We start from the raw sequence: 24286 nt of genomic DNA on the forward strand, positions 1-24286 counted from the left end.
ACCGCTTCATCTTGGTTTACCAAAATACGGGGTTTATAAAGGGTTGTTCATAGCGCAGGACTTAACCTGCAAGCCCTTGTGGATAGCATTCCTGATGACAGCAAAGGCAACGTGCGAGGATGTATACTCCAGTTGAACAACTGTAAATAGGACTTAAATCCTTGTTAAAAATCCTGTGGAGACAGAAATCAGACTAAAAAAGCTGGACAAGAAGTGAGTTTTTAATTTGCCGTGACAGGAAACAAAGCTGTGTCTTGTCAAAAAATTACAGCTCCTTTTTTATGCCTGTCTGTTGCATGGCAGCAGTCCTCATCATGACTTTCTCGTACAAATGTAGCTTTATAGAAGTGAGGCTGGGGAATGAATTGTAAAAATCTAGTTTATGAAAGGAAATGTGAGAGAGAGAGGCTTAGACGAGCAACATAACTTAAACTTCATTTGCTATGGCCGGCGTTGAGTTACATGGTGTTCGTGTCTTGGCCTTCCTCCCCGAGTGGATTCTGTGTCTCGCTGGTCGTTGCGTTGCCTGGAGCAGTTGTGCTGTGCCCTTGCAGGGAGCAGGGGCAGAGTCACGAAGGAGGTGAAAGATGGTGTGGGACATGCCGCTGTCCCTGGCCTTCGTCCTAGTTGAGGTTGTTGGGAGACATCTAGGATGTGCCGCCGTCCCTGGCCTTCATCCTAGTTGCAGTTGTTGGGAGATGGTACAGGACACTCCGCCATCCCTGGCCTTTGTCCTGGTCGAGGGAGTTGGGAGACGCTGTAGGACACGCCACCGTCTCTGGCCTTCGTCCTAGTCGAGGGAGTTTGGAGATATCATAGGACACGCCATTGTCCCTGGCCTTCGTCCTGGTCAAGGGAGCTGGGAGACAGCATAGCACACACCGTTGTCCCTGCCTTTGTCCTCCACCGGGCACGAGACACGAGGGCCCGTGCTGGCCCAGCTCTTCGGGGAGCACAGGGGGACGGAGGCAGGGCCAGAAGGTGCAAGTTCCGCCAGGAAAACTTTCCAGAAACGAGGCAGGAGCGGCCAAATGTGCCAATGTGTGCCATGGCCTCAGCTTTCCAATGGCAGAGTCTTGCCCGCAGCCTTGCAGAGCTGCCGGCGATCGTGGACCCAGTGCCAGTGAAGTGCAAGCTCATCCAGAATGACTTGTGCTAAAATCCGTGAGCTGCACGGCTCACTGCCGTCAAACGTGCTGTTAGACTGCTAATGACGCGGCATTCGCAAGGGTCGGATTCGTGCCCGGCGTGAAAGGCCCTTTAGCCTGAGGCCCCTTTGATAAGGGGTCTGCGTGGGAAATAGCTCGGGGCTTTAATGGGAAACTCTGCATGGAGGACTGTGCAGGTTCAGGATCTGAAGCTGTCAAGACACGCAAGATAAAACACGATTTTAAATATATGTTTCAGCTCAGCTGTGACATTAAGACAGCAGTCCTGTAAAATTGCCAGGAAAATTGTTGGCAATCCCAATCAAATTGCGTTAAGCATGTTAACTTCTTTGTAACTGGTTTACCCCGTGCATGCTTGGAACAAGATTTTTTTTTTTCTTTAGAGAAAAAAAACCCTAATGTTTGATTTCATTCAAATGAATTCTTATTGCTGGATAAGGAGAAATCCAGGGTGTGTTTGCAGGTGGATATCTCTTTGTAAGGACTCACAAAAACTTAAGCAATTATTTTTAAAATGTTGCTGCCTGTGCCTATGGCAAATGCTTGCTTTTCCACAATAAAGAGATTGTGGAGGGACAAGAGGAGCTCCCAGACTGAAGAGTTCTTTGAATTTAACATCTGAGTCCTCTTACCTTTCCTGTCCTCCCATATAGCAAGGGGTATATTCAGTGGGTGCCTGCCATAGGAGCCTTTTTTGGGGTATCTTGTCTCTTTCTGGGAGATAGAATTTTTTTATTGAAAAAAGAGTAAATGGGAAGATTTCAAAATACGTAGAGGGGAACTAGTTACCCAAATTCCACTGGCTTTCAACATGTCTTTTGTGTCTTCTGAAAACTTTGCCCTGGTCTCATTTCTCTGGTTGTGGAAATCCCCTCTCAGGATGGGAATTGATGCTATTTTTTTTGTTTTGGTTTGCTTTGGTTTCGGTTTTGGTTTTTTTGCAAAGTAGTTTCAAACAGTTGATCTAAGAGACACGTTAAGTCTAATGAGGACAAATAACATGTCATTTTTCAGAGGTTTTCATGTCTGCTGGGACCATAGGGCAGACCTGGGGTGGAAACACTTCTATTTCCCCTCTCCTCCCCACACACAGGAATTTTGTCTCCCTGGGTTTGTCTTTACCTCACAGTCAGCAGTGAGAAAATTTCTTTCCGCGTTCAGACCAACCACTGTGTTAATACAAGATAACTCGAACTAGTGGCTAAACATGTAAAGCCTAATGCAGGTCCAGGTTACTAGGGAAAGGAGGGTAGAATCGGATCGAGTTGGCATGTCTTTGTGCTGAGTTATCTGGGATGAAATTTATCCTTTTCCTGACCTGACCATTCAACTCCTTTTTCTCTCGTTTTAGGGGAGCACCTGCGAATCTGCCCCCAAGGCTATACCTGCTGCACCAGCGAGATGGAGGAGAACTTTGCAAACAAAAGCCGAAGCGAGTTTGAAGCCATGACGAAGGAAGCGGGTCGCTCAGTGCAGATGATCCTAACGGCTCAATACAGAAGCTTCGATGGTAGGTGAGACCGGCTCCCTTCGCCCTCTGCTCAGGAACCTTCACTCCTGCAGTATCCGAGTGCTGTTTGATCAGGGCAGTTTTTTGCTCCACCTTCCTCTGCGTCTCGCTCAGTTGTTTGCATGAAGTGTTGCCCTTCAGTAGAAATGGTCCCTCAGGCTGTGTTTTTGCAAGATCAACTTGTTTTATTTTGCGAACTCCGTGTCAGTAAAGCCGTTCCAGGAGGTTGGCAGGCAGTCGGATCAACAAATTGTGTACCTTGGCACAGGCACAGCTTTTACAAGCATAGCGTAATCAGGTCTTACCACAGCAGCATAACATCTGAGGTAGTGATGTAAAGCTTGGCACGATGCCTTGAGTGTAAGCTGAAGAATGTGGTAAAGGTGACTGGATAGTCCTCAATAGACAGGGAGGGTTTTGAGAGGCATGGCTTCTTCTTGTCCTTTCCATAGAGACTGCAGATGGAAAGGAGATTAGTTCCTATTAGGCACAACTTTCAGCTTCATGCAACCAGCAGAAAGCGTTATACAGCAATGAAGGCCTTAGACTGTGATGCTTGAGATGTTGTGGGCAAACATGTTCTCCAAATTACAGCATCCCTTCTAAAATGCTAAGCAAAGGATAAGGATGACTCTCTTAGTTTTATTGTTCCCTGAAGGATCTATTTTGCAGTGCCTGCAGTAAGCCTCAAGGTCTGAAGGCCTCTGGAAATAAATGGTTTATTGGCAAAATTGAGATGACCTATGATTCAGAAACCATATCCGTTATCAGATTTTGACGAAGGTCAGACATTTAGAATCACGGGCCTCTTACCTTTGTCAACAGTCATCATATGGAGCTATTGTGAAAAGGAGTTGGGGAAAGAAGCTGTAATAGCCAGAAGGGTAGAACTGGATATTTCAAGCAGTACATAATAGAGCTAAAGAAATAAACCTGACCTTCAGGAAGCCGATAACCAAGATTAAGTGCTTTTACACTGAATAGAGAGAAAAGGCAACGCATCTCTGCAAAGTGCTTTGTAGCTGTGTGGCCAGGGTTGACCACAGAAAGGCATTCTTTTAAAAGCTCAAAATTAATTTATTTTCACCTGCCTTAAAAAGTGATAATGAAGAATTTCAAAAGGGCCTTACAATGTTGGTTGCTCAGGCTGATGTCTGAATGGGATTTGACATAGCGGGCAACGAGCACACTCACTGACATCTAAAATCCAGCCTCTTGCGGAGGTTAATAAAGAACATCCATCAGCCTGGACACCTAACTGTCTCCACTGCCAATTGCCACATATGTCCTGTAAGAGAGAGCAAAATTTGGTGAAAAACTTTGAGGATTATATTGACAAACAGAAATAGCCTAGCAAAGAACTGATTTAATAAAAAGCATGATGCTTTCGTAGATTCATAACAAGAATAATATTAAGCAAAAACAAGTCTACCAAAGTGATGCTTATGTTGAGATGCCAGTTAGAGCTGTGATGCCTTTCCTTGGTTTTCCTGTATTTCAGAAAAACAGACCTTTATTTCTCTGTGATACACATCTGAGATTATTTTTTTAAGCATCAAACAAGATATGTGTTCAATGAGCAACGTATTACTTTACCAGACCATAATGCACAGATCATTGCTCTTTTGCAGTGGGAATGACCTCAGTTGAGCCCACAAGGCCAGGAAGATGTTTCCTGCTCCCATTATATCTTTTTTCGGTTTGCTGAAGCACCCTTGCAATCAATGTAGGGCTTATAATTTATGCAAGATGTGGTAAAAAAACAGTATTCATCATCCTGTGTCTGAGTTTCAAGCATAAATCTACCTCTAAGCAATATTATTTTCTTTAACTACTGCATAGCTGGTTTCAAATTGAGGGAGTTCTGCTGATGGGGCACTGGAGTCGCCTCAGCTTTTGAAATGATGCAGCAGAAACCAGCCTCTCTTCCAGCAAATCGGTTTGCAGTTAATAAGACTTTCTGCAGGTAGTCCTGTTTAAAAAGTCACATCAAGAAAAGAGGTTTTAATGTCAGATTGATAGTTTCTAGTCTTTCTGGCAGTGGATGCAGTTGGTTTCCTGCCTGATTTTGTCAGATTTCCCTAGCAGCAGCTTCTCTGGGTAGTTGAGTAATGCAGAGACCTTTCATTGCCTTCATTTTGGACGTATCCCTAAAGCCGCTGATAAGATGCTGTCCCTTTCTCCGAGGTCCTTCTATGTTGCGTTCTGGAAGATCTTTCCTTTCTGCTTCTCCCTGCCTGCGTCTGCCCTGCAGGGGAGAGTACAGGGTTTGGGCTATCAATGCACAGCTCATCTGTGCATCGTCGTTCTGGTGTGGTTGCAGGAGGACAGAGCAAGGGCGCGCGCCGCTGGATGGGGGTGCCCAACCCTTTCTAGTAGTATTTGCAGCCTGGAGGTCAGATTATTCATTTATTTTCCACTAGCAGGTGTGGCACGTTGAATTTGGGGCCTGGAGCTGTCTCTCTCAGCTTCACAACAGCAGATCTTGCTTTTGTAATCTCGCTGCTGATCGTGGCAATAGTCTCTACTTGTAAATTGCCCCGGAGCTCTGGCTGGAGAATAGCAAGGCTGCAGCAATCCGCCTCTGAAGTAATATTCTCCGTGCTGATGTTCAACATGCTGCTTTGGAGAAGAATTCATCCTGCAGGTTATGATCTGTAAAGCCCTAAATTGTCAGAGAACCTGTTTTCTGAGCTGTATCTTTGTCACATCGCAAGGAATTATAATGCATTTTTTCAGTCCTGCTGGCAGCTTTTGGGGCAAACGCTTTGAGGCCGAGAGCAGGGTGTCCTTCAGCTCATACAAAGTATTTTTAGAGAGAATATATTTATGTACATATATGTATGGTAGGTAGAGCCATATATATAGAAGTGATACATGTGGAATAGGATCCTAAGGTTTGACTGATCTCCCTACGTAGCGGAGGACATGTGCCTTCTGGGATGCCCTTCTTCCAGGATCTGCCAAGGCTAAATGTAAAGTACGGTGCTGCTTATCTCCTTACTAGAGCATCTGTTGTTTTGCTTGAGTTTACTTTAGGATTTGGGGAGTTAGATTCTAGCTACGTGTAGGGACATCGGCTCACTGATAACCTTTTAGTTGACAAGGTAGCGTTTTTCTCTGCAACCGGCTGTTTTTAATTAGGAAAAAAAGCACAGCCAGTGAGGGACGAGAGCATATGATTTTGATAAGTAAGCGTTACGGAGAAGGCCGAGGTCCCAATGATGGTGTTTCATTTGAAGGATTATGTGTGTGGATTTTCTGTTAATTCCGACGTCACGGGGCTCTTGTGTGGTGCAGCCGGGAGCGGGATGCAGGTCCGTCAGCGTGCGGCCCGGGGCCTGCTGAGGCTCCCGTTGGTCCGAGCTCGTCTGCCGGGAAACCCTGCGTAGCCCAGGCTTCGAAAGGCAAACGTGAATAACAGAACTGACACAGCGGCCAGTCTTGGAGGGAGCTGGGACCCTCTCTGAGACTGGTAGTAAGCGTTGTTTTAAAGATGCTGCCGACGTTATACTTGCTTCAGAGGTTTTAATTGCAGAACGTGCTTGTTTCCAACCTGGTGTCGTCGCAGCGGGTGGGAAATTTTCAGTGTCTGACCCTACGAAACGCGATGCCTGGACGAGGAGCTTGGGCGCAGGTTTCGTCGAGCGGGCGAGCGCTGCCTGCTGCTCCCTCTGCCGGCTGGAAAACGGGAGCTAACCGGGAAAGGGCTTTGCTCCGCCGGACCGCGCCGGGAGCAGGCTGCAGCCCGGTCCGGGCTGGGTTTGCGGCCCCGCCGCCGCTGGTGGAGCCGTGCGGGGCGAGAGCGGGCCGCCAGGACGGGGCGGCGAGGGGCTGCGCGCGGGGCGAGCAAGGCTGGCTTCGTGCCGCTCCAAGCCTAACCCGGGTCGGTCTGTCTGCCTCGCTCTCCTCTCCCCCTCCGCACCCCGCTATCGCTTCTTAATAATACCGAAATGCTGTGCCGGCCGCTCCTTCGCCGCCGCTGTGCTGCCCTTGGCCGGCGCTCCCTGGGCGACTGCTGACCTGCAGCCGGCAGCCAGGAGATGTCTCTTTGCAGAACTGGGAATATCAACAAGTTGAACCGAAAATCTCTGCTCTCGCTCCGCACCGCGCAGTCAAAAAGCTGTATGTGTAGCTGTCATAAATTCCGTGGTTTTTAAGCTGTAGCAATCAAATGCTAATTATAATTTATGTATTTTATAGGTGGTCGCCCATTGAAAAGCTGATGTCATCTGAAAGCTCTCATAATTAAATGTTAATAGCTGGAAATCACATATGTTAACACACATGCAGATAATTAATGTTACATGAGAGTTGATTTTAGACAATTACATATTTCTTGTGAAAATGAGTCATTGTTTTAAATGTTACGAGATAGGGACATCCTAGAAGCTGTTCAAATTTTAGAGATTTCTAGAGGCTTCCTATTTAAAACGCAGCCCAATATGTCTTTGTAAGAGGAACTGACTTATTTAATCCACAATATGTAAAAATGTTCAGCCCCTACAAGGACGGTTTTGGTACAGTGGCATACATATGTATTTAAAGTGTATTTATTTCCGTATACTATGGATGTTAGGGAAGTCCTGTTACAAGACTATGTGGAGTAAGCCCAGCAGGCAGAGCACTGGCCTACACTGCTGGCTTTAAACCTGGACTACAAAATCCAAACCTGAATCTGAATTTTGAAAATGTTTTCTCTTTTGATGTTGATAGTATGAACCAAACCCTGCAGGGCTGAAATTTTAAGGTATCTGAGTTGTGGCATGTGTGGCCCATGCACCAGAAGTTGTGTCCTGAATGAGCAGGACTACTCTGTGCAGAAAAATGGGCCACCCGGAATTCCAGGTCTTGCATCTTCAGACGTGTGACCACCAGCGCAACGGGGCTCGACTTGTCTTGTCCCGCTACCACCGTTTCAGCTGCGACACAGCTTGCAGCTCAGGTTGAGATAATCCCGTGGGGTTGGGTTGGGTTGGGTTCTGTCCAAAAAACAGTGAGGATCTGTGTAGAGACAGGTGAGAAATCTTCCATGGTTATGTCCTAAAATACAGCAGTGCTGCTGGGTTTCGAAATAACCGCCTCTTGTCTCATGCACTGCGGAAAGGAGTCCGCGCGGAGTGGTGGGTTGAAGCAGGGAAGACGGCACTGTTTTTCCGAGCATCGCCAGTGCCGTGGCTGTGGCTATGTGCGAAGAGCACGAGCTGCTCCGTGGAGGTCGTGGGCTGCTTAAAAGCTGTGGTGGTTTGAGAAAAAGTCCCTGCGAGATCAGGACCTGCGAATTTGGGTAACGCCAGGCTGTGTGGGTGCTGCGAGCGCCTCCCGTGGGATTGGTGGTTCGCTGGGACGGGGTGGGGGTCTCTCCGGGTGCGTTCCTGCACTCGGCGAGGTGCGTTCCCGGCAGGGCGCCGCTGCGGGGCAGCGAGCACGAGACTCGCCTGTGGCCCTTCCAGCACCTGGAGTTTTCTTGCCCCGCACAGCCACGTCTCCTCGCGTTTAATCTGCAAGCTGCCGTCGCATGCCGCAGGGTATATCGCGGTGCGTGCAGCACTTTACTTAACAGATGGCGTAGGCACGCTGCTCTCTTTTGTAAAAAGGAAAAACAAAACAAACAGCGGTGCTGCCTGGGATGAGGGCACTGCACCGGGGGGCTCCCGCGGGGATTTACAGACCCCGAAGCAGTGAGGTCCTTCATCCTTTCAGACCTCAGATTTAGGTGGAAAAGGTAGATCAGGCATCTCGGTTTCAACAGCTGTCACTGTATTTTGTCACAGGGAAAAAACCCTACCTCTCTGAAGTGCTCAAACAGCAGTGTAATGTACATCTGTTTGGGGACATAAAAGAAGGCACCAGCTCCCCTGAGATGCTGCGTGACACAGGTGTATTTTGCAAGAAATTAGTGATGGCAGTCATCTTAGAAAGAAGTGTCGGCAGAGTTTAATTTTAACATTCAGGAATCAACGCATGAATCTCCTTGAAAACCTCTGGTTTCACAGAAGAGGCAGTCAATCAGCCAAGCTTTTATTGCCAATGTTGGATGTGGCCATCAGCGATTGAGGAGATGTTGTACGGGCTGAGGTTTCAGTCGGCTGGCCGGATGGAGGTCAAAGCAGTGAAAGGGGAGGTGAACAGCTGAGAAGTTTCAGCATGGCTCTTCAGAAGAGCCTGTTTCATGGACCCGTTTACACTCCACCGTATTCCAGTTAACGTTAGCTCCTTTCCGCATGAAGCAGTTCCCACCGTTCAGCTCTCTGATACTTGGTGTTTTCCTAAGAGGAGAACAGTTCCTGGGTGGCTGTTGTTGCAAAGAAATGTAGGAGCTCTGCGTGAACCCTTGCGAGGGCAATTCCCCCCCCCGGCTTGGCGTTCCCCAGGAATGGGGCTTCTGCTCCTACACAGCCGCTGGGGAGCATCGAGGGCTCCAAGGCAAGGCGCTCTCCTGGCTTACAGGCTGGCACACGCAGTAAGCTTGAAAATACGATACTAAAATACGTGGCATGTCCTGACATAGCAGGTTGTGTTATTTGGGGTGTTTCAGGATATCTTTTCTCATTTGAGCTGATAGAAGTACTTTGTTCTCTCTAACAAGAAATGCTTACAGCAGGCTGTTGATTCTGCTTTATTATTGATTGGCATTGAAATAGCACGTCAAGATGCTTGTTGCTGTCAGGCAGCGCAGGGCATGCTCCTCATCTGAGTCCCGACTGCAGTCCAAGGAGTTTGTATTTAGAAGGTTTGTAGTGAGTGGTCTGTGGAGGGAAGCGATTCGTGGAAGGTCATGCGATGTGTTTGTGCTAGAGGTGGAAATAACGGCCTGCGCCCCTTGGCTTCCGTTAAGCTGCAGGAGTGCCGGAAGTCCCGCTAGCCCGTAACTTGCTGTGATCCTGTTCTTGTAGGAGAGCCAAACACATCACCTCATCCCATGCCTTTTGGGGGTGCATCAGCTGGGACCTTGCTGAGCGCCAGTTCTCAACTCCTCCCGCTGAGGGAACAGGCACTGGCTCTAAATACGCCCTTGGCCCTGGGTACAGGTGTACTTGTGCGTAAAGCCTTCTCGAAAGTGGAGGTAATGGTCAAAACCATGAGGGAAGTCTGCAAACAACTTGGATAAGTGGGTGCAAGGATAAAACGTTTTTCTCACTAATGGTGGCCCAGTGCAATTAGAGGAGTTGGGTGGATTTTGAGGAGTGAGAAGTAGCGTGGTGGTGCCAGTGGGAACTTGAAGGCACCCTGCACCTATGAAACCAGGCTGGGAATGGATCCACCTACAGTGAGAGTTAGGGATAACCCTGCTTTGGGGTGGAAAGAGGCTGAAGGCCTTCACTGAGCATTTCATCTTCATGTGTAGTGGCTGCTTACAGATGCTTCACTTCTGCTACCCCCCTTTCCCTTTCTCATTTAATTTTCTCCTTTCAGACCAACATGGCTTCTTGTATTTAAAAGCACAGTTAGCATGGTATAATCTGTGCAAAGCTTTTTCCAGTACCTCATTTCCCTTCCAGGCTATGTCAGGTATTATTTTGATTCTGCTTCATATATTTGCTGAAGTTAGCCATGTTAGAGGAAAAAAACCCTCATTTTACCCAGCAACTTCAGAAGAAACATGGGAGTATAATTCATTCTCATTAAACCCGCAGAGTTAGTCAAGATGCTGCTGAGCTGGGTTTCTTCCACTGTATAAAGGCAAATAGAAATCAGCAACCCAGCTTTCACAGGACCCGGTTCTGCAAAATGTGAGCCCAGCATCAAGCGCTTTGATTAGGTGGAACCACGGTGAGGATAGGCTAAAAAGCTTACCTCATCTGGGTTACCTTTTTTTGGAGCAGGCTGTAAACGTGACAGTTTGGTAGAGTTTTGGTAGAGGCCGGGTAGAGATTTCCCTTTAGGAATAAACCTTGTAACCTGCTGCTATTGCAGCAGGATCCGTCCTTTGCAGACTGCGGCTCTGTGTTGCGGCGCGGCAGTGCCCGGCGTGATGGGGAGGACGGCCGGCGAGCAGGACATGCCTCATCCAGCCCACTGAGGCAGCCGGCAGGAGGGCGGCTCGCACGCGAGCGCTGCCGGAAGGCAGTGAGGCTGCACCCGGCAGGAGAGGAAAGAAATACGGGTTCGTTTTTTCCTCTGAAGCGCCTTGAGTTGATTTTTATAGCTTCTTTTTGCATGTAATCCTGGCAGCGTTGTCGGCATTTGTGAGGACTCTCCCTCCAAGAGGGCTGCACGCGCTTCGGCGTTGATTGCTACACCTGCTGCTTGGAACAACAGCCACCGGCTCTTCCCCGGCTCAACCTGTGAGAGCTGCCAAATGAGAGCCCGGAACAAAATTAAACAAAACAGGAAAAATGACCATAAAGAGAGCCATGAAAATTGCTCGGGTGTTCGTTCTTTCGCAAAGAATGAAGGCTGTGATTTTTCTCAGAGGAGCGCAGAGAGTCGAGAGCATGGATTCATTGAGACTTGGTGGCTCGGAGATGTTGATTATCGGAGGGGAGGAATATATGTGCACGTGCGTGTGTGTATCTCGGTTGAAAATGGGGCATGTCCCAATTTCAGGAATTGCTGTATTCTCTATAGATGTTACTGAAGAGGAATATTATAGGATATTCCTTCATCAGGAGGCAACAAACCTGTTAATTTGGCTTGGAAACACCACAGATAGCCAGTCAAATATGAATGCTAAATTATGGTCTCCAGCTCTTAAAACATAAGAGATCCGAATGAAGGAGAATCACGTGCAGAAAAAAGGAACAGCTTCACTGTGAATATTCACTGTGAAGGCTTTAATCTTTTGTTTTCCATTTCTACTAGTGTTTTGCCAGTAGTGCATTAATAAGCATCCCAGTGATGTCTGTCTCTGCTCTACAATATTCCAAGATGCATAGAAGTAATAATAATAATTTTTAAAAAAAACAAGCAACCCCTCCCCAAAAGCCCAGGTGAGCTGTAGGCTGGAGATCCTTCTGTTGGTTAATCAAGGCTCTGGGCAATAGTGTTTGTTATGGTGTAACATGCGTGTCAGTCTGGATGCAACTTTTAAAGCACTGGAGATGATTGAGCTGCTTGCCACAGCCCCAGCGGTTGCAGCGATTCCCTTGTAAAATGCAAACCCTGTTTTAATGCCGCTGAAAATGAATAAATGGGTCCGCGAGGACTGGCGAACGCCGGCGGAAGCGTTGTGCCGCAGCTCGTGGTGAACTCGTCGCGGGGGAACGGCTGGGGTTTGCTTCTCGAGAGCAGCGTTGCTCCCCTGCTCTTCGGGCACCCCAAGCGGCTTCTAGCCGGGCTGGGAGGCCGCCGCGGGCGAGGGGAGCTTCGCGCCGCGGTGGGTGCTGCCCGCTGGCCCGTGGCCCTGCAGCACCCGGCCTTGTTCGCCACACAGCGGCCGAGCCCGGGGCGCCATGCGCGGCTGCGGCCGCGGCAGCTGCCTCGCGCCAGAGCTCGGCGTGCCCTCCGCCATCGGCAGGGCCGGGCGGTCGTGGCCCTCTCCGGGCCGCTCGGCAGCCGGGTCCGTCCAGCGCGGCTGCTGAAGTGGCATTTTTTTAAGGACCTCTTTATGTGATTGCCCCCTTTTTGTTGTTGTCTAAAAGGGAGAGAAAATGACACGTATTTATATGTGGTTGAGAGCTTACAACACTATAAGAACAGCTGGAATAAAAGTCTGTTGCCAGTGAAATCGTATTTTTGTACTTCGGACATCACAGGTGAACTGATACAGACTCAACTGTTACCTAAAAACTACTTTGCTTTTCCCACAGCTGCCTTTAAGCGGCGATGAGCATTCCTGTTGGAGAAAAAGCCTGAACAAGTGCTTTTTTGCATTTTTAAAGCGAAGGCGCAGAAAGTCTTCCATTGATTAGCAGAGGTCCTGTGTAGGCTGGCGGTTTCATTACCAAGAGTTTAAGTGAGCCATAAATATATTTTATGTCCTTGCACAAGTTCAGAGTACCATGAAATATAATTAAAAGGTTCTGGGCACCGCACGCATAGGAAGAGCATAGGAAATAAACACTTGACCTTTCGTCCCTTTGGTCACCAGTAAGCAGTTGCTCTCTATGCTTCCTGCCTACGTTACTCACCGTTTTGGCTTAAACACCAGGGAAAAAGGCCTATTGAGAACGCTGAATGAACCTGCGGGTTCAATAGTTCCTTAGTCTCGAATTTTTTTTCCCTAGAAGATGCAGTGGAAAACGCCAGGCCGTTAAGAAGCTAATAATTACCTTTAATTACGTGGGACAGCTTTGGTTATGGACGAGAGAGAGGATTTGGACTCTATTGTTATTTCCTTTTATTTCTGAAAACAAAGCCAGAAAGCGCTAATCAGGAGATGTCATGTAGCTGAAGCAGAGCTTGTCCGAAGCGGCTCTGTTTTATTTCCAGCCGGGGCAAGCGCTGTGAGTGTACCGTACTGCAGGGGGTTCAGCCCGTGGATGAACGTCCCTGAAGATTTACTGGGAAGCTGACTCACCAAAGAGCCTTTTTTATAAAAATAAGCCAAGTCTGGACACTGAGTACATTGATGCAAGGGGGTTAGGACACGGCCCAATAATTTCTGGGTTTGCGCTCAGGAATAAAGCTGTGACAGAGCACAGCGTTCCCAAAGCAGCCCGCAAAACTCAACGCGCGCAGCGCATTGGGGATTCGGTCTCTCGGGGCCAAAGAAACCAGAACAATCCCTTGTCTGTTATGGGTAGAAGAGGGGAACCGAGGCACTGGGAACGAACGCCCCCGTTACGGCAGCGGTGAGCGCCGCGGGGAGACATGCTGCCGCACGGGGTGCGTAAGGGCGCTAAGCGGCCGCTGCGCCCCCGGGCGGGATGGGGATGCGGGTATCTGCTTCGATTCCTGAACGCGTCGCCGTGCTCATCCCATGGCCTGTGTTACGGAGCGCAAAGCTTGCCTTGCCTTGAGGTGCGCGCGGCACGTCGCACGGAGCCGCTCCAAAGGCTGCAGAAACCGCCGGAGGGACGTTTCCGTGGGTGCCGAGGTGGGCGCTGGGTGCGTAAGGTGAAAACCCACCCCGAGACCGGGTCTGGAGCAGCTAGGAAGAGCGAGTTTTTGCAGGCAGCAACATGCGGTCCCTCCTGGTGGGCAGGGCGGAGAATTTTGCTGCTCTGCAGACTCCGAGTTTGCGGAGCAGAAAGATTTTCCGTGGAGGGTGCCCGTGCTCTGAAGAGGGGGGTAGCGTGACCCCAGGAGCGTACAGAGCTAGCCTGTAAGCAGCCACACTCGCACACCTTCCGTTCAGGCTCTTTAGAGGAGCATTGCTAAGCGCGTGGAAGGGGAAGGCCCTGGCAGACCGCAAAGAGGAAGAAATAGCAGTGGTCATGTCTGGAGAGCTATGGGATAGATTGGGGTACACGGGCAAAGAGAGAAAAGCAGTATTTATTGCAAACATAAAAAGCCCATTTAACGGAGTTAGGAGTAATACACAGAACTTTGTCAGCAGGCAGGGTTTGGATTTGGTCTTTTTCCATTTAAAGAAAGTATGCCAATTAATTTTCTTTAAAAGGACTAAAAAGATTAGAATCTGTGCTGTCATGAAGCTCGCAGGTCTCTCTTGTGCAACGTGTTTCCAAAGCACGGGCGTCTGAGATAGCGGATGGTATCTGTGCAAACCACAACCCGCAGCATGGATGAAACGTTTCCCCGCCAGACCGGAGCGATGGGTCTCAGCGTGTCGGCCGAGCGCTTTCATCGCGGTAATTGGCCTGTTTGATATTTCTCGCGTTCTGCAGCAAAAGCCGCCCAAACAACCCAGGACGCAAGCAGCCGCCAGCAGCATATATAAATCCGCTCAGGTCTCCCCTGCAGTCAAAGCACTACAGTAAAGCTTACTAATTATTTTGCTAGAGTTATGTTGTCTTTGTGTGTAAACCTCAGGCATTTATCTGTAGAGGCACAGATTTAGGGTGTTTTTTTAGCAGTGTTAGCCTGGAAATGGACTACATTTTCTCCATCCTTCCAGATTTGCACAAGGCACTGAAACAATTTGGAACCTAAGATCAGGTAGGGGAAGTTCATTTTCTTCTGATAATAGAAATTTGCTCTGTCAAGCTAAGCTGATAAAATGCTTCCGTTTGAGATTGCTGCAAACAGGCAATTCAGGCAAGGAAGCAGGAGCTCTTTGAATTCCTATTAGGCATAAAATTACTTTACAAAAGTGTCAAATTAGCAAAACTAATATCCAAGAAACAATTTTTAAATTCTTATTTACAAGAATTGCTGACGTGATAAATGGGAATAATGTTCTGAATGTACTAGCATGTTAATGTCATGGACAAAATGGGTGGTGAAACTCAAAAAAAATCCATAAAATTCTTCGTGGGGTGAATCTAATCTTCAGCCCTCCTGCCCCCAACACATATTCAGACGCACGAATTGGGTTATGTTCGTAAGCCTAATACACATCCCATTTTTAACATCCTAGAGTACCTCAAGTTAATGCAAAAATCCACTGTATATGGATCAAAACATTTTTTCATATATGGACTAAATAATGAAATATTAATTTGAGCCTGGAAATAGATTTTTTTTCTCAGCTTCCACTTTAGAGAATTTAAATGGTCCATTTCCAGACAAAATTCTGCAGCTTTAAAGTAAGAAGCATCCAAGAGTGTCTGTTTTTAAGAAGCTGAAAAGACATCGAAAACGCTCAGGTAGTTTGCTTCAGATGACTTAATACTTGAGTTAATTTATATCCTGGAAAGACTGAACTAACACGTATCTTAAGAGGTAATTGCTTTGAGGAAATGGAAAATACCATCTCTCCTCCATTCAAAGACGTGTGCCCGTGGCGATGAAGATGGAGTAGTATTCCAGGGTTACTTAGGGTTCTTTAGTGACCACGGGGGGAAAAAATCACATCTTCCCCTGGCTGCAATAAGGAAAAATATTCCGCCCACACTGTCCTGATGAATACCTGACCGCTGTAGGTCGTCATGCCTGCGTGTCAGCACGAGTCCTTGCGGTAAGCTCCCGGGGCAGGACTCTCAAGGTAACTGCCTGCTTTGGCCACCCAAAGGTGCCTGGGTGGAACAGCTCTGAGACAGTGAGATTTTTGTTTCTTTATGAAAATTGTGTACCGCTACCTTGCGTCCGCCTGGTTCACTGTTTGCTTTGGGGAAGTTTGACATTCAAAATAGATGTCCGTGTTCCTGAGTCAATGTTTTCAGACACGCTCCCGAGCGCAGATGCCAGCAGTTACACTGCTCCTCTTGTGCAGTGTGGCCAGCCCGTTTGCTTGTTTTGCAGATTTGTTGCTCAGGTTTGACCAGGACCTGGTAGAGCCCTACAGAAGAGGTGGAAATGTCCTTTATAACCCAGCAGTGCTGGTAAGGGTGAACATGTGAGCAGGCCACAGCAGCCCAGCCTTCGTCCAAGCTCACCCTACCTCTGAGAAGCACCTGGTCACCAGGGCTTCTGCAGACAGAAGAGAATAGGAACCTTGTCCAATTTCTTCATCCTTTAGCAACTTCAGACTAAACGAAAAAAGAAAAGCTTGCCCAGGAGTTAGCACCCCCACCCAGGTTGTGAGCCTCTCAAGACTGGTTCCTTGCTTCACTGAAGATGTCCTTTGTGATTTCAGGGACGCAGCGGAGGCTCCGAGCCAGAAATGCCATGGGGCATCTAATCCCATTTATCTCAGTGGCAGGCCCCTAAATATCTCTGATGTTCTGGGCCTGAGACTGTAATAGGACTTTGCCAGCTCCCACAGGTATTATGAAGATAGATAGACTGGAAAGGTGCACGCGTATTTTATTAACAAGAGCCATGTAAGTGTCTTAGATACCCTTTATTATGCATGGAAGAAGCAGGATAGAGGAAAGATAACAAACATTACGTGTGAAAAATAGAGATTAGCTCTATTTAAAAGGAGTAGTTGAGAAATAAGTAATAGCCAAGAGAAATCGTGTTAAAAAGCATTTTTGCAGACACATCTTTGCCTCATTTTTCTTTTCTCTCTTCTCTCTTTATTCCAAAACAAAATGAGTGATTGTTTCTTTTCAGAAAGCTCTGAACCCCAAAATCAGGCTAAAAATGAGAGAGAGACAGAGAGAGAAGCTAAAGGACATCATCATAATTTTGAGAGCTGATTTCCAGAGCTAGATGGTCCCACATTTGTAAATGGTCATCCTTCAAAGCCGTCCACTCACTGCACTTTCCAGAGATTGTCTGGGTTACTGGAAGTTTGCAGCCTAGAAATATTGGTTCTTCTCTTTCTCATTTGAGAGCAACGTAAGAGAGCTAATGTACTCGCTGGTGTTGTCGTTCTGTGCTCTGCATTTCCACCAAAATCAATGGGAGCTGGAAGAAAGGCTCAGGATGACCCAAGACGGGCACTGCAATTACAGTTAATACATTTCCTAAGCTTTTAATTGCATTCAGTGATGGTATTTGTAAATGGATTTCGGTCAACATAAGGATGCTGGGAAGATGAAACTGTACATCTCTAGGAAATAAGGCATTCTATATTCTTCACATTTTAAGGGTATTTTGAGTAAAAAGGCTGTCAAACTTATGGATTAGAAAGAAAACTATGTAGTGAGGTCTCTATGCAACAGTGCTTCATGGGGCACTTCTCTGTTTAGCTTCCATATACGCTGAGAAACAATAAAATGAAGAAGACATTGAATTTAGTATTAATTCTGGAAACAAAACCAATGGGATTTTAATATTTTCATTTACATTCAGTTTTGCTGGCTGTTCAGCCTGCAGTAAATCATATACAATTGTATCACACTATAGCCTTATAAAATGGGCTTGTATGCAAAGATTTGCAAAGCATCCACAGTCCAGGCTGTATAGACATTCTTTATTTTTTTATAGATGCAGAAATCAAGCCACAGTGAACACATCAAAAAATACTCCTTGAAATATTTCCTCTTCCAGCTTGGAAAGTAATAACATCTCCACTGCTGCTAAGCCCAAGCCTGGCAAATATTTTTCTGTCATTAAAATAAGCATTTCCCAATGCTATTTCCTCCCTGTCACACGGAGGATTGGGCTATATTTCTCCCCACTGGTGTTTTTCTTTGTGAGCAGTGGAGGAGTCTAGACGTGCAGCGGATCTGGTGGCATGCCGGGACCTCTCACATCCCAAAAGTATCTATGTTAGCTATGTATGGGGTCAGCAGGCCCTTGGTGGCGGTATCACTTGTACTGCTCATTTGAGGTTATATATCCTGGTCTTTGCTTTTGCAAATTGCCCCACGGCGCCAGTGGGAGTAGGTGTGTGCTTAAGGCAAACAAGATTTGGCCTTACAATAACATAATAGCAATTTTACAGGTTCAAATTGATGGCTCTGTGGCCCAAAGTACCAAAAAATACCTACAGCAACTAGTTGCTCACAGACTAGAAGTTTTGTGTCCTGCAACCCTCATTGCAGTCCCATTTCTTTTTCATATATTTCAGGAGAGATACCACTTAGTTTACATTAGCATGAATGATGAGCACTAATCTGAAATGACAGAGCAGTTTAAAACTGGCGATAAATTGCTGGGGTAATATCTAATATGTGAAATGTCTGGGTCACTGGGAGAGGTGAAGGCGAAGAGCGTAACAGCATCCTCTCTCCAACTGATTTTATGCCAAGGCAGGTCTGTGGATTTTTGTAGAGCCTGTGCTCTCTTTATACTGGCTTCAATTCAGATTAGAGTCCAGGTCCAAATATTACTTTTTTCACAGTAGTTCAGCATGGTGGGTATAGAAACCTAATGCTATATATTTCTGTGTTGGTTCCTAGCAAGCAAAGCAAAATTATTAGCAGACACTTTTCCCTCTTTCTTTTCCTAGCAAAGGGTAAGATAATTTAGGGCCATCTAAAAAAACCTAGGTCTCTTAGGCAAGATGGTCCACTTCCTATCTTCATAGAAAGACAGCTGTCCTTCTCCTTGAAACACAAGTGACACTGTGGCACAGCTGGCATAATTTGGATTTTTAGGAGGATGTACAACTTTTCATTACAGGCTCCACTAAATGATCTTGGCCAGAAATATGTGACCAGATAGCATTAGAGCTGTTTTCCCTATAAGATTACAAAGTGCGACTGTTCACAATCTCAGCAGCTGAGAGAAGTTATTGGTGCAACTGGTCATTGCTTTTTCAAGTTGATTTTCTTGATACACAGGGAGCCTTTAATTTCTCAACTTAAATATATGTCAGTCTTTACTGGTTGCCCATTTTAGCTCTCAAGACCCACTTCTTTGCTGTGAAATTAGTGACATTGCATCCTGATCTCTTACTCTTCTACGTGCTTGCTGTCAGCCGTGGGCTTTCTCCACATCCTCACCCTCTTTATTGACTGTAACACATACTTGTAATCTGTGTATTTGAGCTAGGTGCGAACATTTAGACTTTTGCTGACTGTGAAGCATGTTGTGACATTCCTGCATGACAGACGCGGCACCAAAGAGGTAGCAGAGCTTTCCTAGCTGTGTGGGCGGACGTAAGCACTAAAGGCATGTGATCGATTCTGGCCTGTTGGGTACTTGGCTGCTGGGGTGTCCTGCCAGAGTAATAGTAACCCGTTCTGGAGCCATGAAGTGTGCAAGTGGGGTTGAGGACGGGCCTGAAGAGATAGCAGTGAGAGGAAGAGGAAGAGATGCCCTTGCACTGGAGGCCCTTGATGGGGAGGGGGCAGCAGTGGAGAATGAACCTTACCAGAGGGTATTTTTCAAAGCACGTTTGAGTCTCAGCTGGCATTTTAGTAGGCAGTTCGATCAAATAGCCTAAACCCTCCACATGGCCCTGCTTTATAGGACCATGTAAGGTAAGGATGAAAAAACTTTAATGTAGATTTCTGGCTATGTCCAGTCTTTTGAATTAGTTGCAAAAAGGGTGTTATATGATCCTGAAGACTCAGATACAGGAGCTTATGGGGGGAGCAAAAAAGGGTTTATGGGTATAACCTATACTTTGGAAGGATGCCCTGCATCCCTCTGCACTCTCAGTCATTTCACACCAAATGACATTGAGCTTTTCTGTGGGGGTGACGCAATTAGTTTGCCTTACAGGTTTAATAGCAGCAATATTTTGTGACTGTGATGTTTGGAAATATCTGCCTCTGCTGGAATCCTTTGAAATGGAAATGGAAAGTGTTCCATTTGCTGGCCCACTCACCCTAGTTAAGCACGGAGCACACTAACTCTTAAGGAAATGGTTTTAGAGGACGAGAAATTGGATTCTCATTAAGCATTCCAAAGAATGTTTTGCAGATACGTCTTAAAAGACATCCTCTATCTATATGCATGTTTGTTTATTGCCTGTAATTTTCTCTGTGCTGTAACTCTGCTTGCACAGTGCAGCTGGGCATAAATCTCATTTTTAGGAGACCTGTTCATGTTATGTTTCTCGACTTTATAAAATAACAAGAAATGGAATGCTTTGGAATAATCCAAAAGAGTGTGCAATGCAGTATCATCTCGGACGGTTACGAAGGGGTCGTTAATGCCAGTGGACCTACTGGCTGAAGCCTGGTCCTCACTCTGATGGGAAGGTGACCTGAGATAGAAATCAGCTGCAGTTGCGTTGGCCAAAGTGACCGCTTGAACTCCAGCACAAGGTATGAGGATCTTAGTGTGAATGAGTATGAGCCTTAGCGCAGCTCAGCTTGGCCAGCATTCGAGAGAAGCTGCTGTCCTGGCACACAGCTTTCTGGCCAGGGGTCTCCTCAAGGCAGCCGATACTAAACGTGGATTAGAGTCAATGGGGGGAAAACTGTCCTAGAAGAGGGAGGAGAGGAGTGAGAACAGGCTGCAGAGCTGGGCGAGACCAGAGCCAGGATGGGCAGAGAGATGTTGTGGACCCGTGCTGTAAGGGTCTGTTTGGGGCTGGACCTGCGAAACGGGCAAGAGAGAAGGCAGCTCCCGAGTCAGAGCCACTGCTGCGTGAGCTGGTGCTGCAGTTCTTATCACTATGAGATGGATATTATGGTTATGGAGGTCACTGTGCCCTAGGGGAATGACAGTCCCTCTCCTTCACCCCTGCACCCATCTCCTACGCTCATGTTAGCCCTGCGTGTGACCTCAGGCAGATCCCCAGCAGAGCAAAGAAGAAAAGCAACCTTTGAATATGCAAGCAGTGATTTATTCTGGCTGTGTTTGCACTGGCTACGGAGGGGAAAAGGAATCAAAGCTGGGATTAGAGGCTTGGAAAGCATGAGTGCATGCTTTAGCAGCTAGTGCTCTCTTACAACTTTGTTACACTTGAATTTTGTTGCACTGATATTTTGTCATTGTCTGCGGTAACCTGCCTAAGTCCCAGTGGCTGCAGTAAATGAAAAAGCATCTTGGTAGTTCTTGGCTTCCTGATTCTCTCTTGTTGGGGCCTGTTGGAGACAGACTGGTTTGTTTTCTAATAAGCTTCCATATCATTTTTTATTACTCTGGCATTGTTAGGCTGATTTTTTGCCTGGATGTGAGGGATTGCAATTTTGTGCACAGGAGAAGTGGCTAGAAGAGTTCCTTGATGGGAAAATATTTATTAGCTGTGCCTATAGCTCACTGGCCAGCAATATCTTTGCATTAATATATAATACTTTGCATTTAGAGATAATCTGCCCGGTGCTAGTCTGGAAAAGTTGTTCCCTCCTTCCCCAGAATCTCAGGCGGAGCGTACTGCAAAGTAAGATCAATATTGGCAACGGACTGCTCTTTCCCCATCAGGCCAGCACACGCTGTGGCTGCAATAACCACGCAGCCAAAGGTTCCTGGGCTTCATTTGCCTCCTGCCCTCGTTTTAAGGAAATTAATAATTGTCTTTCTTGGTCTTTGTTCTTTGCAATTAGCTTTTTATTGGAAAAGTGTCCAAAAAAGCTTATTGAAAGAAGTTTGCTTTAATGGTTACTTGCTAATCAATGTTCTCTGTGTATGCATTTTTACATTTTAAAGAATATTAGCAGTCAGTCTTTCATGATCTGTAAAAGAGTTCTGTGAAGTTGGCCTGAACATTTTAAAATGCCACTTAAATAGGATCAAGAATCTTGAAAATAAGATTTGTCCTAAGCTTTGTATTGTTGCCTCTCATACCCTTGCATGTCTGTTTTTCAAGCAGCATTTTATAATCTGTTGTAAGCCCTGAAGGGTGCTTAGTTGATATGGTTTGACTTAATATGATCTAAAAATGGCTAGTAATAAATCCAATCATTTCCATGTAAAGGAAATGTAGAATTGGGCTGGTGGAACTATTATACCTCACTCAGGGGATGAGCCAATAAATCCAGTGTATTTGTTCAGCTCCAATATTTCCAACTTCATTTGGTGCAAGGAGGGAAATTAAAAAACACAAACCTACTTTTTGAAGTATAGTAGATCAATAATGGGAACCACATCTTAGGCTGTGTAGCAGGGAGGGAGGAAAGGCAGAGAGCATTGGGTTTTGGTGTGATTAATACCATACCAGGAGCATAAAGAATGATATGGGGAGTTAAAAGGAAAACAGAGCCGTCTCCCAAAGGCTGGTGATCTCTGCTCTGGGCACCTGGCCAGTCTAACTGTCCGCCAAAATGTTTGTAATTTCCTGAATTATACAGAGCTAAATTTCCTTTTTTGAAAAGGACAGATTAGGCCATTGGAGAATCACTCGTCTTTACAGCTTATGACAGAGCGCTCCCAACTTAGAGGTTGGCCTCACCTTCCCTTGATTTTATAGAGCTCTTATTGGCAAGTACTAGTCTTGTTATGGTTTAATCAATATTAATCTCAGTTGGAAGGATACTCTGCTTGCTAATTGAGATCAGGTTCAATTCCATCTCGTCATATTAGGTGTGTAATTATTAGATGCTCTACATCACGTCATGAGGGTCTTGGCTGTCGGCACCGGTGTCGCCTTCCCGCGTGCTGGCGCAGGGCACGGCACAGGAACAGCTTCTGCTAACGCGTTGCTGTCCGCGGAGGGTGTCATTCACCGACGTTCGCCAAACCACGCAAGGGTTCGCAAAACCTGACGCCGCTATCCTCGGCGCACGCTGATGCTGTCTCGTCGAGAGGATCCCTCTTCTGGGTACTTACCTGTGATGATGTGGCTGGGTATTTCGGATGTGTCATAGCACGTTGCACTCTTCTCTGCCCGTTTCCCTTCCAGTGAGAAACAGGTCACTGTGGCAGAGAAGATGATTAATCGATACTGCGCAATTTCCCCCGCTTAGGCTGAGTGGCCTTTCACAGGTTACAGTGCAGTGAACGATTCCAGGGGAAACTGGAAGCTTTTGACGCAAGGGAGGTTTATTTTTCTCCCTCTTGGCAAGCCTGCGTAACTCTGGGGCTGCCAGCTGCAGGGTCGGGTCTGTGACTGATAGTCTGACTCCAGCCAAAATGACTGAGATTAACCCCCCAAAAATGAGTGATTTCTCTCATCTCTGAGTTTTGTCCTCTGTGCAGACTCAGATGCAGCATCAGGACCATGGGATCCCCTTGAAGTGGTGAGCGGAGCGGGGTGCGTTTGCCGATGCTGGTGATGAAGCCTGAAGGAAAATTTGTGTTTGGAGTGAATTTCTGAGACCCAGGTGTTGCAGAGAATGGGACGGTTGTCCCAGCATCAGAAGTAAATTTGTCGTTTAAAGACCGTTCTGACCCTTGTGGGGAGCCTGGCTTCTGAGCAGTCTGGCCGCGGTCTTGGGGATACACATATATTTTTAGAGCTGTATATTGCAACATGTGCAAATTTATTAGAGCTTGTTAATTAAAATTACTGTGGTGACCGCTTGTTACTATATCTGACCAAAAAGCCTCCACAGATGGTTTGGGGGGGGGGGGGGGGGAACAAAAACCACAATGTTAGAATAAATGCAGTTTAGTGACTGAAATGTGATATCTAAAAATAGTTGCGCTGCAAATAAGTTTGGCATTTGTGTGGTGGAATTAACATTTTTTCTGCCTTTCATTTTGCGAGTTTTTTTTTTTTTTTTTAAGATTCTCTGGTTTCTTTTTATCATATATCTTTTTGTATCCATATGTCCAGAATCCATTTTTATTTCCATGCTATTGATCCAGATGTGCAGCAGACTGCATTGATTTCTGCTCGTGTGTGATACATACACATTAGCAATGCCATCAGCCTTTGGGAACTGCAAGAACCTGACTGAGTGTGCTCTGTAAAGGGATGGCAATGATTTTCTAGGATGAAATCTAGGTTTAGGAAGGGGTACAGAGTGTAGGATCGGATTTATTTCACAGGTAGGGAATATTATAAGTGGGAATATCAGAACTGATTTCTAAAGAGATCCAAGTGAAAGATGGGAGAGGGAGGAAAATTTAAATGTGGACCTCATTGCTCCTATGGAGCTGATTCCCTGTATTAAGTTAGCTTGACGGGCTCCATAAGATCATCTGGGCAGCAGCTAGCACCTTCCTCTAACTCCCGACAAGCCAAGCTCCGAGTCAGCCTGGGCACTGGCATCAGACTGGCAGGGCTGTGTCTACACACTTACCTTCCTTAAATATTTGCACAATGGTCGCATTCTTCTTCTTGTGAAATTTACCCAGTGTTTTATGGGTTACTAAAAGTAACTATAAAAGCTATAGCAGTTTTAGCACTCGCAGGTACAGTGTAGCTGCAGTTTTTGTTTTTAAAATGTGCTGTTTCAGTTGTTGCTGTTTTACCATTACTACTGGA

At 46.5% G+C, this 24286-nt stretch overlaps 1 protein-coding gene across 1 annotated transcript in view; it reads left to right on the plus strand.

Moving 5' to 3' along the window:
- GPC1 (glypican 1) overlaps positions 1 to 24286 on the plus strand; it is a 187415-nt gene that overhangs the window by 90040 nt on the left and 73089 nt on the right. Inside the window, exon 2 of the mRNA XM_067301966.1 lies at positions 2521 to 2679. Within this exon, the coding sequence (XP_067158067.1) occupies positions 2521 to 2679 (159 nt within the window). The remainder of the gene's footprint in view (positions 1 to 2520; positions 2680 to 24286) is intronic.

Source organism: Apteryx mantelli, chromosome 9 (genome assembly GCF_036417845.1).
Source record: "Apteryx mantelli isolate bAptMan1 chromosome 9, bAptMan1.hap1, whole genome shotgun sequence".
Taxonomy (NCBI): domain Eukaryota; kingdom Metazoa; phylum Chordata; class Aves; order Apterygiformes; family Apterygidae; genus Apteryx; species Apteryx mantelli.